The sequence below is a fragment of the Meleagris gallopavo genome, chromosome 29 (assembly GCF_000146605.3).
Source record: "Meleagris gallopavo isolate NT-WF06-2002-E0010 breed Aviagen turkey brand Nicholas breeding stock chromosome 29, Turkey_5.1, whole genome shotgun sequence".
Lineage (NCBI taxonomy): Eukaryota > Metazoa > Chordata > Aves > Galliformes > Phasianidae > Meleagris > Meleagris gallopavo.
Window position 1 is genome coordinate 1,924,960 of NC_015039.2, and position 12,760 is coordinate 1,937,719.

General features: G+C 55.4%; 2 protein-coding genes across 2 annotated transcripts; both read left to right on the forward strand.

Moving 5' to 3' along the window:
• The first annotated feature begins 3,455 nt into the window (after window positions 1-3,455).
• On the forward strand, window positions 3,456-5,852 carry PRR29 (proline rich 29). The gene is made up of 6 exons (XM_010724501.3): window positions 3,456-3,844; window positions 4,110-4,206; window positions 4,825-4,940; window positions 5,056-5,225; window positions 5,315-5,382; window positions 5,505-5,852. The coding sequence occupies exons 1-6, from the start codon at window positions 3,767-3,769 to the stop codon at window positions 5,534-5,536; spliced, it is 561 nt and encodes a 186-aa protein (XP_010722803.1). The 5' UTR covers window positions 3,456-3,766; the 3' UTR covers window positions 5,537-5,852.
• Window positions 5,853-6,543: 691 nt separating this feature from the next.
• On the forward strand, window positions 6,544-11,619 carry LOC100539227 (1-acyl-sn-glycerol-3-phosphate acyltransferase alpha-like). The gene is made up of 6 exons (XM_019623405.2): window positions 6,544-6,956; window positions 8,402-8,535; window positions 8,696-8,871; window positions 8,985-9,080; window positions 9,294-9,366; window positions 9,528-11,619. Exons 1-6 carry the CDS (start codon window positions 6,775-6,777, stop codon window positions 9,758-9,760), a joined length of 894 nt encoding a protein of 297 aa, XP_019478950.1. The 5' UTR covers window positions 6,544-6,774; the 3' UTR covers window positions 9,761-11,619.
• Window positions 11,620-12,760: the final 1,141 nt, after the last annotated feature.

Here is a 12,760-nt window from a genome sequence, read left to right on the forward strand (position 1 = left end):
CCAAGCCCCCATATCACCAAAACACACGCAGAGCAGCACTGGTACCACCCCGCAGCACTCCAGGGAGTTTTCCTCCCCATCTCCCCAAGGACTCTGGAGCACCTTGCCCCATACCGAGCTGGTGTCACAACCCCGGGGTGGGATGGACGTGCAGGGGACACCTGACCCCATGGCTCACCCCACCAGGACTGTGGGTGCTACACTCTCCATGGTGCCACAGGTAGGGACCACCACCCCGTCCCCCCGTAACTGCCCCCCCTGGGGACACACTTACCTGCAGCATCAGCAGGGCGAGCAGCAGCAGCAGCACGCAGGAGCCGGGGTTCAACCACGGGCACCCCATGGTGGGAGGCAGCCCCGTGCCTCCCCGCTCAGTGCCCAAGAGGCTGCGGATGGCCCCGCTCCTCCCTCATGGCCCTGGGCATGGGGTCCCGGCTCCAGCAGTGACCCTGCTCCCCTCACCCCTTTCTTTTCCTTTCCTATCCTTCCCCAGATCCCTCCGAATCACTTTCCCGCAGCGGATGCTCAATCCCTTACAGTGTCCCCCTCCCTGCGCCCTCCACCCCCGCTGTCCCTGTGCTGCCCACAGCTCCGTCTCTCAGCCAGACTGAATGTCACAGCCCTGGCGATGTTCAGGCTCCGCCTTCCACTCTCCCTCCCCACGCACAGGGCTGAATGCACACATCACCCAGCCTGGCACTGCCCCACCACCCCATTACCTGCACCGGTTGGGGTCCGCCCCCCCCAGTTGGGCATGCATAGTGGGGCTGAGAGCGCTCTTGTTTGCTGCTTGGATGCTGCTGAGCTCGGAAACCTGATGTCCAAAGGTTTTGGGAAGCGGGGTGCAGGCAGGGATGATGCAGTGGGGTGCAGAGGGGGGTAAAGAAGGTGGGGACCCCAAAGGGGATGCTGTAATGGTGTGCGCACAGCTGGGACAACGCATGGCCTGATTCATGCGTGCACACAGGGCAGGGGTGTTCCTGCAAGTCCTTATCATGGGGGGACACCCCAAAATCCCTTCCCAAATGCCTCTGCTTACCCAGAAGGGCTGCGGGCTGGGTGCGTGGCAGGCAGGATGACCCGAACTCTGCCCCATCTGTGCATTGGCCAAAGCCCTCAGATGGGCTGCCTCGTCCTCTAGAAATCTCAGAAAAGTGCAGTGGGGCATTGCAATCTCAGCTGATGATAACGACTGCCAAACCAGAGCAGAATGGGTTGCACAAAGCGCCCAGCACAGTTCACCTCGTCGTTCAAAGGAGTGGTGTGTAACACAAATACAGCTAAAAAATGCAAAGAAAGCAACCAAGCCCTTAATATTTAAAGCCATTTGGTGTTATTAGGAGTGACCGATGCTGCTCTTGCAGGCACAGCTCTGATCCTGCAGTTCTATTGACACAAAGAGCCTCCGGGATCCAGACAGCCTCATTACCATCTCATAGTTTCCAGCAAAATGCAAACATCCGATTTCAATCATTTAATTTTCCAGCAGCACGGAAACAAGCAATGAGTGGCGGCTTTATCAGAGATCTGAAAGCAAATAAAATGGTTTCGGGTGCAAATAAGCCCACACTTATGCTGGCACAGTGGAGTGGAGGGGGGAAGGAGGGGAGCGTTGGCCCCAAGACACCCTTGTGTCCCCATAGAACTGGTTTCTTTGGTGCCATCTGGCGGCACCCAGATTGAGAGGAGGTTGGCTTTGATCAGTGGGAAATCAGCCTCTGTCCTTTGATGATGCAGCAGTGCCATGCATGGCCACCATGGGATCACAGTGGGACTGGCACAGAACTGCCATGGGACCACCATGGGACCACAGTGGGACCACAACGGGACCACCATGGGATCACCATGGGGCCAAAATTGGACCACAATGGAGTGGAGCTGTGCACAGATCTGCCATGGGACCACCATGGGACCACCATGAGACTGCCATGGGACCAGAGGGCTGAACATCCCTGCTGTCCGTGTTTCCTCATTTTGGGATCTCTGCAGATAGGATGTGGTGAGGGACATTGCAGGGCCATGCAAGACCACGACCCAAAGTGGAGCTGCAGGGGGAGCCCACCCTAAGCCAGAGATGGGGCTGAAGTCCAGGCTGTGGGCTTGATGTAAGGTGAAGATTTGGGTTTCCTGAGCAAGAAGTCCCAGACAGTCCCCAAGAAATGCCCAAGGCTGAGCCCCAGCTTCTGCCTTGTGTTGTGATCATTGGGGCTGGGAGTTGCACTGGGCCTACAGTGGCTTGACACTGGGTTTGGCTCAATAACACCCTCAAAAGGGACTGGGATGCTATGAAAGGTTTTAGGGAATTCCCACTGTGTCCCCCTGTCCTACCATGGCAAAAAGTCTTCTGCTGCAGTGCTTGAATCCTTCTTGCAGACAAGAACAGATGAGCACAGGCACGACGGACACGCAGGCTGTGCTCAGAGCACGCAGGGCTCTGCCAGAAGCAGGGGGTAATCAGCACAGTAATCAAATGTGCAAATAATGGGAATTTGGGAGCTATAACAAAAGGCAGTGAAACAATCCAGAGGGGCCTGGAGAAATTAGGAACATGGAGTAAAGTGTAATCAAGTAGAAAATAGTCCCTGTAGAGCCAAGGGCTGGAGTCTTAGCAGCTGACTTTGCTCCTGCCATATGGAGGTGTCTCTGATTTTGGGGCTTTGATGGGATCTGTTCCCACTTCATGAGCAGAGCTGGCTCTGGGCTGCAGGAAATGTTCCCAGATCAGTGCTAGGGGACACTGGGAGATTTGGGTAGAATGTTGGTGAGAAAATCACATGGAAGGGCAGTGGAAGAGCTCACGGGGGCAGAGGAAAGATGTCTGAGGACATCGAGAGGCTGGGGAAAAAATTACATTGCAGTGGGTTTGAATGCTAGAGGACGTTTGGCCATCCATGGGGACCGAGTCCAAAGTAGCACCTGAGCAATGGCCCCCGCTGCACCGTGCCTTGGTCATGGATGGGGTCAGAGTCGACAGCTGTAGGGCGGGAAGGTCTTCATCCTCCACCCATGGAGACCCCACAGGTGCACGGTGCTGTGGTCATGCATGGGGACACAAATGTCCGAGGGCCATGGGACATCCACGGGGCAGATGGATCTTCATCTTCCAACATTGAAGATCCCATGGCCGCAGGGTGCAGTCTCAGTGCTGAACCCCATCCCCACCCCCCCCAGTGCTCCCACATAGAAACCTGTCCCAGGTGCAGGTGACACCCAGCCCCATGGGGACTCCAGCTGTTTTCTGTCAGCTTTCAATGGGACCTTTCAACACATCCCAGTCAGCGAGCCAGGTGCATGAGAACACATCCCACCAGCCCCCGTCCCCATCTGCCAGGTGGCTTTTCCCTGCCAGCCCCCTTTCTCAGAGCCATCTCCCCCCATCCACAATGAGCGGCTCTGAGGAAGACTATGGGGCTGTGGGATGGGGGATTTTAGGGAAGACTCCTAAACCACGTGGCCAAAGCCACGGGATGCTGCTGGTGGGCTCGTGGTGGGGCCGAGTCCTGGCACCAGGGCTCCCCAAACACTGGGACCAGTGCACAGGGCTAGGAAGAACCCACAGCTCCGGTTCCTTGCAGAGACAAAATCACTTTTGAGGGAGCACAACCCTCCTTAGTGCCACCCCTTTTGTGGGTGGGGTGTCTTGGGGACAAAAGCAGGGAGAATCAACCTGGGGTTACACCTCGAGCAGCCCAACCCACCGGGAGGGTTTGTTTGCCCTCAGCAGCTATAGCAACGAGCATGAGCTGCAGGTGCTGCTCATCCAGCCATGGAGCTTGGGGCAGCAGGGAGTGCCAGCGGGGTCCGGGGGGATGCTGCAGCAGGAACCTATGTCATCCCACATAGGGTGAGCCCCAAAGAGCAGCCCAGGGGACGGTGGGGAGAATGTGGTGGGCGGGAGGTGAGGGGTTGGAGTCAGGGTTTGGGGTGGGAGGCAGGGTTTGGTTTGCAATCAGCTTTTTGCAAGATGCCAATGCTCTGTGCAAAACCCCAAGGAGGTTCCATGGGGACGTGCCCCTGGGGCAGTGTGTGTGCAGGCATGAACCCTTGGGAAGAGGGGCCCTCCTCCAGACCTCCATCTGTGGGGCTTTTCTCCCCCTCCTCTCTTTCAGCTCCCACCTGTGCCCATGTCCCCGCAGCCACTGACCATCATCCAGCAGCTTCCCATGGCCACAGCCCATCCCACCGGACCCCCACACCTACGGGGAGGTGCGTGACCACGACCATCCTACAGCCCCGTGCTGAAACCATCCTTGTGTCTTCCTACCTCCAAACACAGGGAAAAAAGGCGAGCTCCACATCACTCCTGCACAAAACCAGCAGGGCCCTGGGGACCACCCACCAGTGGCTTTGCAGGCACTTTGTGGGGGGATTTCGTGCCTGCAGCAGATGGGGTTGTTTTAATGGGGGTGTTTTAATGGAGATATTTTAACGAGGATGTCTTAATTGGGATGTCTTAATGGGGATGCACCAAGGAGGCTTTGCCAAGTCCTGTGTGCTGCCAGGACCGCAGCAATCCTCCAAATGGGCGGAAAGTCTGCAGCCTCCAGCACCACTAATCACCTTTTGTGCGCAGCCGGACCAGATGTTTAATCCCATTTGCCAATCAGGAAAGGCGGAACGATCTCTATTTTAAAGCTTTACCCGAGCAAAATAATTTTTAAATGCCATCTAGGGCTTCCAAATTGGGGTGTGGGGCCGGGTTGGCTCCTGGTGCTTGGCATAGGGACAAACCTCGGTGCTATCCCAAGGGATGCATCCGCACTGCCCATCCCATCCCCTCGCTCTAATCCCTCTCTGACGCAGAGACCCTTTGCTTCCCGGCAGATTTACTCGAGCTGATGATGATTCAGAACTCCCAAATGCACCAGGTGGTGATGAACAGCCTGGCGGTGTCAGCACTGGTGTCCTTTGGGTTTGGGCCATCTCCAGCCACTGCCCAGGTATGGGGTGGGATTGATGGGTGCCCTCCGCCTTCTGATCTCCTTGGGGTTTGGGGGCTCTTTGTGTGGTTTGACCCCCAGCGTGGATCTTATCTGATTCTGTTCCTCCCCGCAGACACCCGCTGTGCCTTTGCAGCCTGGAGAGGAGGAGGAGGTCATGGTTTTCCATCACCACTACATCCCTTATCCCAGTTCTGCTCCCTTTTGGGCATGGCCACTCCAGGATCAGGCTATGGGTCCGGCAGCCGTGAGGCACCTGGGCACAGCCACAGAGGACAGGGAGGTGTGAGTAGCCGGGGAGGTATGGCACAACCAGAGGGACATGGGACAACACCAGGTGGGCACTCACTCCTGTCCTCATCCCTCTCTATCAGCCCCGTGCCACCTCCTCCACCCCCCAGTGCTACGGGGACCGTTGGAGCCAACGTCCCACCAGCACCAGGTAACACCTTTTCCCTGTACCTTCAGCAGGAGGTGTTGCATTGACCTCCCCACGTGCCCAGCCGAGGGCTGAGCCCTCCCCGCTCCCTCTATCCAACCTCAGTCCATGCTTTCCCCCTACAGAGTACTACGACATGCTGGAGGAGTGGCCCTGAGCACCCTGCAGCCCAAGAGGGCTCTTCCTGCACATCCTCATCCTCCACCTCAGAAGATCTTGCAGGGTGCGCCATGGTACTGACAGTTTTGGGGAGGGAGATGATGTGCCTGGTCAAATGTGTTATTTTGGTGTCTGGGTGTACTGTTTCGGTGCACGGATGCGCAATTTTGGTGTATGGGGTGGGGTCGTGCCAACCCAGGTGTCCCCAATCTCCATCAGTCCCTTCAGCTCTCAGTTCAGCACATCTCCTGTAATTAATTTGCTTTGTTAAGAAAGCACCCTGCTGACACTAATTAAGCATCTGTCATTAACCCAGGCTGCTGGCTCTGTGCCTGAATGTGGGGCTTCCTCCAAGCAAAGGGGATGAGGGAGGGGGGCTGTGTGCTCCTTGGGTGAGCATGTGGGGTGCCCATGGGGGCTATGAGGTGGTGGTGGGGGCTGTGGGGTGCGAATGAGGGATGTAACGGAGACCATCCAAAAGCTGAGCTGAGTGTGGGGTGAAACCATGCTGATGTGCAACGCTTTGTGTATCCATACAGACAAAATGAGGAGGAAGAGAGGAGTCACCGGGGGATGTCCCAATCTTGAATATGGGAATAATGAGAGGAAGGGAGGGAGGATAGCGCAATGGGGATTGCAACACATGCAGTGGAAGCGAGCCCTGGAGCCCTCTCTGGGTGACACTGGGTTGAGCAGCACAGAAGTGCCCCATGGCCGGGGCACAAAACTCACGCTACCAGAAGTGGGGAGGAGGAATGGGGGAAGGAGCACTGGAGAGCATGGAATAGGGCAGTTTTGCTGAAGGCACATCATTGTCAGAGAGCGGCTGGGATGTTGGCTTTGACCCAAGGGCCAAAGGAACCAGTGGGTCTGGGTGAGAGTGCACAGATGAGGCAGTGGGGCTGTGACCCTCCCCCCCCCAGCTAAGAAGTGTTGGTGAAAAGCCATGCAGTGCTTGATGGCCCAGCAGGATGCATATCAGCAGTGACTCCTCATATGACCCAGGGTCTCCAGCGTTGACTCACCCCTTCTCTCCACCCTCACCTGCTGTGCCTGCCTGCCAGCCCTACAAGCCTCTGTAAGGGGCAGCTCCTTCCCTGGACCAGCCCCAAACGCCCACACACCACTCTGCTGAACCACTGGTTTCACCTGCCCTGCTCCTGGCATCCCTACTCTCCACCCCAGCTCTGGGGACGCCGGCTGAGCTCCCCAGCATCCCCACACCCCAGTGGCACAATGGACGTGGCCCTTTTCCATGGGCTGCTGCTCCTCCTCATCCTTCCCGTGCTGCTTTACTGGCACAGTGCCACCTTCCACTACTTCTGCAAAGTGACCTTCTTCAACATCTGGGTCTTCACCATGGCGACTCTCCTCTCCCCCTTCGTGGCAATTCGGGGACGCTGCGTGGAGAACATGAAGTGAGTATGGCTTGGGGTTGTGCTTCCAGCATGGAAACATCTGGGGCTTGGTGTTGATGGAGTCATGGGGTCTTGTGGTTTTGTGGTCGTATCCACAGCCAGGACTGCAAGTTGAGCCCTGGAGCTGCGATGAGTTCTGTGGTCATGTCCACGTGGTGCATCTGCACGCTGTGGTGGGATGTAGTGGTGCTGTCCACGGTTAGCAGTGGGCACACCATGATGGGGCAACCAGCTGGGTCTGGGCTATCTGATCCCCATTGGATCAAGTAACATAAAGGGGAGAACTGGCCATGGCACCGCTGGGACTGGAAGGGTTTGCAGCACTCATTAGCAGGATACACATCCATGCCCACATCCCTGGCAGTGCATCCCACTTTGAGAACAGGACTCCAGGATTTCCTGATCCATCAGCTCGGTGTCCCAGAGAGATGCCCAGGTGCTGCCCCATCGCTGAGCCAAGCTGGGGGTGGTGGTGGCCATGATAGCATCTCTGAGCAACACGAGTTGCTTCCAGGGCTGACGCAACCCTGGTGCTGAATTCCTGGCCATCATAGCATACTGGAGGGATGTAATTGTGTCAGGATGAAAGACAAGCCTGTGGAATTTCCAAGCTCAAGCCATCACGTGTCAGTGCAGGCAGATCCAGAGCTCTTGGCGGGATTGCAATCAGAGGTTTGGTGTTATCAGTCCCCTCGTGCAGCCATTTCCCTCATTCTCTCCATGCAGGAATGATGCACACGCACGTGCATTCCCTATTGCTTTGAGCCCTGGTGCAAACACTTCCGGCTCAGTGGAAATCCCTGGCATGATGCAGCTGTGACTCACAGTGCCTTGTCTCATCCCACCGCCACCTCACGTCTGCAGCACACTCAGCTCCATCTCCTCCTCCTCAGCCTCCAAATCACAACGCCTCCGGCTTGGAGCGGGTTCCTGCCATTAATCCTGGCTTTGGGGCATGCCACAAACCTCTTCTCTTCCCTACCTGGTGCTGAGTTTTCCTTATTGTCCTTTCTACATTAAATTTGAAGCCTTCACTTTTGGATGTGAGACCCTTGGCACAGATACTCTCCATTGCTATGAGTTGGAAAGTGCCGCATTTCAACCTCAGAAGTGTATTTATCTCCAGCATGGGTGCTGCAATCCCCGTTGCTCCATCCTCCCTTCATTCCTCTCGTTATTCTCATACTGAGCGTCACCCTTCATCAGCACTGCCATCCTGGTGTCACCCTTCCTGTCCAAGCCTTTCTGGATGGTGACACGGCTCTTCCTCGTTCCCCATCCAACTGATAAAACCTCCATCTCTTGCTGACTTCAGGCCAAGTGAAGCAATTCTGAATTGCTCTGATGAGCAAAGATGAGCTGGTTCTTGCCTTCCCTGCTCTTGTCATGACCTCCTTCCACCTCTCTGTGTCCATCTGCTCCCCACATGTGTCCCTCTGCCCTAGGCTCCTCTGTGCTGTGATCCGGCCCCTCAAGCACTTGTATGGCATCAAGATAGAGGTGTTGGGTGCCGAGCACCTGAATCTCAAGGAGCCCTATGTGATAGTTTGCAACCACCAAGCTTCCCTTGACCTGATGGGTACGTGCAGGGGAGGGGAGGGTTTTGTCACCATGTGGGCAGCCTTTGGGGTTGGGCTGAGCTCGGGGCTATGGGTGCAATGCAGAGAAAGGGTTGGGATTCCAGGGTGTGGTTGGTGATGAGGCAGGGGCCGATCCTTTCCTTCCCATCCATCCTCCAGGAATGGTGGAGGTCATCCCCAAGCGCTGCGTGCCCATTGCCAAGAAGGAGCTCCTGTACATGGGCACTGTGGGCTGGGCCTGCTGGCTCAGTGGCATCATCTTCATCGACCGCCAAAGGACTGGAGATGCCATTGATGTCATCTCCCAGACGGCCAAGACCATACGGCGTGAAAATGTGAGCAGGAGAAACTGGGCTGGAGGTAGATGGGGTTCAGGGAGGACCACAGGTGTCATGGTGGGGAGGCAGTGCCTGGGGTCCATGCTCGCATCTCACCCTGTCCTGTGCAGCTCCGAGTGTGGATTTTCCCAGAAGGCACCAGGAACCAGAGCAGATCCATGCTGCCCTTCAAGCGTGGGGCTTTCCATTTGGCTGTGCAGGCTCAGGTAAGGCATCGAGTTGGGGTGGTTATCTCCCATGGCTCATAGAACATTCTCCATCATCTGCCCTTGACGAACAGGGGTGGGGGACATTAGAGTCTTCTGGGAACTGCAGGGCCCAGGGAGGTGGCAGGGACCTGGGGCATGGCAGGAGCTAGAGTCCTACTGGTGTTAACTAGGGGGGAAGGAAGTGCCTGCATGACCCTCCATCTCCTGCAGGTTCCCATTTTCCCCGTTGTGATTTCTCCATACTGGGACTTCTTCAGCTCCAAGGAGAAGAAATTCACCCCTGGTAAGTGGAGAACAAGAAGCCCCGTTGCAGAGGCTTGTGGGGATGGGGCACGTGAGGGCTGGAGGTCTTTATGAAGGGCTCTGAGGTGCATGGAGGCATCCAGTGGTGGAGGATGCTGCTGGGATGACCTGGCCTCCTTTGCCTCTCCTCTCCATTTCCAGGGATGTTCACCATCCGAGTCCTTCCCAAGATAGAAACCCGTGGCCTGAGCCCAAAGGATGTCCCGGAGCTGACAGAGACTGTCCGCAACATCATGGTCGATGTCTTCTCTGAGATGTCTGCAAACCCCTGCAGGGATCAGCGTGTGGAGCTCCCTCTGCTCCCAGGCACTGGGGCCACCATGAGGACTGACAGCACGAGGCATGAGGAGGACACAACTGGGACCAGTCATTAGGCAGAGCTCATGGGGACATCAGGGAGGTTGGGTATCTGGTACCAGGTAGAACTTCTACACCCTTCTCTGTCTCTTGTGGTGTGGTTCACCCATGGGCTCGTTGCCCAGGGTCCTAGTAGTTGTGCTGTCCTCATGCATTTAGTCATGAGGAGGGATCCAGGACATGTGGTGAGTTTGTGGGGTCTGGAGGGATGTGGGGAGGGGGGAAATTGCCACATCAGAAGGGCTTCCTCAATGCAGAACGATGAGATGAAGGTGCAAAATTAAAGAGTTCACAGCTGGTGTTTGTGCACGGTGCCATGCCTGAGCTTGGGGGCTGAGGGCAGTGGGGATGGCCATGCTGCATGTGGAGCATCTCTGAAATAATGGGCAAACCATGGCCAAGATGATGCATAGTGCTTCGGTTCATCATTGCTGTTCTCAGAAATGGAAGGAATTCTGCAAAACAGTGGAAATCATCTATCCTTGTAGAACGTGCTGGGCAACACTATTAGCAACGGTGAGCTAGAACTCTCCGGGTTGGGAACCATCACATGGATATGACCAATAGCAGTGGACACATGGAGGACCTGATTTCCCAGGGTTGCTGCATGCCTGCTGCCATGGGTTGTGTTTGGCTGCCTGGAGCTTTGAAACCATGAGGGGAGGGGGACTGGGTGGTTAAACGTTGTCTCAGCTGGAGAACTCATTGGGTTTTACTTGCTGCATCAGGGAGGTAAGGATGAATGGGAGAAGAGGAAGACTAAACTGAGGGCTCAGAGCTTGCCTTGCTTCTGTGTTCTTCCCCTGGGCATGGGGTCCAGAACAGCCCTGACCTGCCTGCTGCTCTGCGTCCTGCACCTCATTGCTAGAGCAGCCGCATGGCCGTAAGCCCTGTCCATGTCCGTCTGTCCATGCTGGGTGGGATGGTGGGTGGTCTTAGCTCGCTTCTGGTGCTCAGGGCCAGTCCTCATCCTGAGTGTGGTTGCCTGGTTGGGGTGGAGGTGCTCAGGGTGCTGCGTTGTCCCTGTGAGGACAGAGGGATTAGTGCCTGTGGTTGTGGAGCACTGGGTTTTGGTGGAGGTCCCTGCCCACCTCCACTGTGGAGGTGTCCTCTGCCTAGGAGATTTGTGGTGACGTTCCCCTGTGTGATCTACTACTCGCATGGGGTAAGGTGCACATCCATCTCATGGATCTGGATCAGCCAATGTGCTTTGCCCTCAGCCTGAGGAGCAGCCGTGGCATCCCCAGCGTCACCCTGGAGGAGATGGGTAGCACGAGCCTCCAGCTGGACTGGACTCTCCAATATGAGTGACCCCAGAAAGGGATGTCCTGTCTGCTCCTTATGTCCCTCCATGAGGAGGGGACACAGGCTGTTTTGGGTGGGCAATGACCTGAAGAGCAATGGGACACGGGGTATATACAAAGAGCCTCTTTTTCCATCCAAATTCCTACCTCAGATCTTCCTCCATCTTTCACCTTCCATTCCCCACTCTCTGCCTCTCCAAGACAGGTAAGCATGCTTTATCAGTGTCTGGAAAGCTGTTACTATCTTTTTCTTACCAGGTCTTTCTGTCTTTGGTCCAGTTGCTACCTGCCTATGTAGGGCTGTTCTACACTTCCATTGGGATCAGGTAAAGATCCCAAGTTCATCACAGCGCAGTCAGGAATGGCAGATCTTCAGTCTTTCCTACTTGCCTTCAGCCATTAAGAGGGATGTCTTTGGTAAAGATGTGTATTTCAGTAGCACCCAGATCCTGACTTATACTGGTTCTGCTCACACTACAACTCCTGTCACCCCTCCTGACAATTTATTGTGCTTGTTGCTTAAGAAGTGTGGTTTTGCTCTGCTCAAATCTTACCCCCAAACACTGTATCATGGAATAGAATCAAAGAATCATAAAGGTTGGAAAAAACCTCCAAGATTATCCAGTCCAAGTGTCCACCTACTAATATTTCCCCACTACATGTCCCTTATTATGTCATCTAAATGTTTCTTGACCTCCAGGTACAAAAACACAACCATCTCTCTGGGCAGAGCTTTCCAGTGCCTGACCACTCTTTTGAGAAGAAATTTTTCCTAATATTTTCCCTGGTGCAACTTGAGGCCATTCCCTCTCATCCTCTCACTGTTACCAGAAGCAAAGGACAACCCCCACTCCCCACAAACGAGTATAGAGGGACAATCATCTGCTCCTGCTGGCTGCACTATTGCTGATAGAAGCCAGGATGCTGTTGGCCTTCTTGGCAGCCTGGGCACCCTGTTGGCTCATGTGCAGCCAAGCATCAACCAGCATCCCCAGGTCTACTTCCTCCATGCAGTCTTCCAGCCACTCTGCCCCACACCCGTAGTGCTGCATGGGGTTATTGTGACCAAAGTGCAGGACTCTGCACTTAGTCTTATTGAAGCTGATCCCACTGGCCTCAGCCCAGTGATCCAGGCTGTCCAGATCCCTCTGTAGAGCCCTCCCGCCCTTAGGATGTGTTTATGGAGTTCTACACTATTAGCCCCAAATCCAAACACTGCAGGATTAGGGAGGAACCATCGTATATTGACTATGGGGGATTGTGTGACCCAGACACTGTACGAGCCCCCAGCCCTACCTTGTGCTCCTTTTCCTTCCAGGGAGGGTCTGCCCCACCCACCCCATGCCCATGCTCATGAACCATCCTCTTACATCCCCCACAAGAGATGCACTGAACCCCACTTCTTCAGCCTGAGACGGACATGTGAAATATATCAGTCCAAATACTGCAGGGTTCGATGAGGATGGGGATAAGATCTGCTCCTCCACCTCAAACCTGGGCTTGGAGTGAATAGAGAGGGATGGAAAGGACTTTGGGCACTTCTGAGCTTCAGCACAGTGTGTGATTCTCTCTTGTCTATCGTGATTCAGACTGCAGCCTTGAAAAGTGTCACCAGCACCAATCTGGATACGTGCTCACTGAAGTACTTCCAAATACCAGGTGAGCAGGGAGTGTGTGCAGCAGCCTCCATGCTGCCCCGATCTTCCTTTCTGG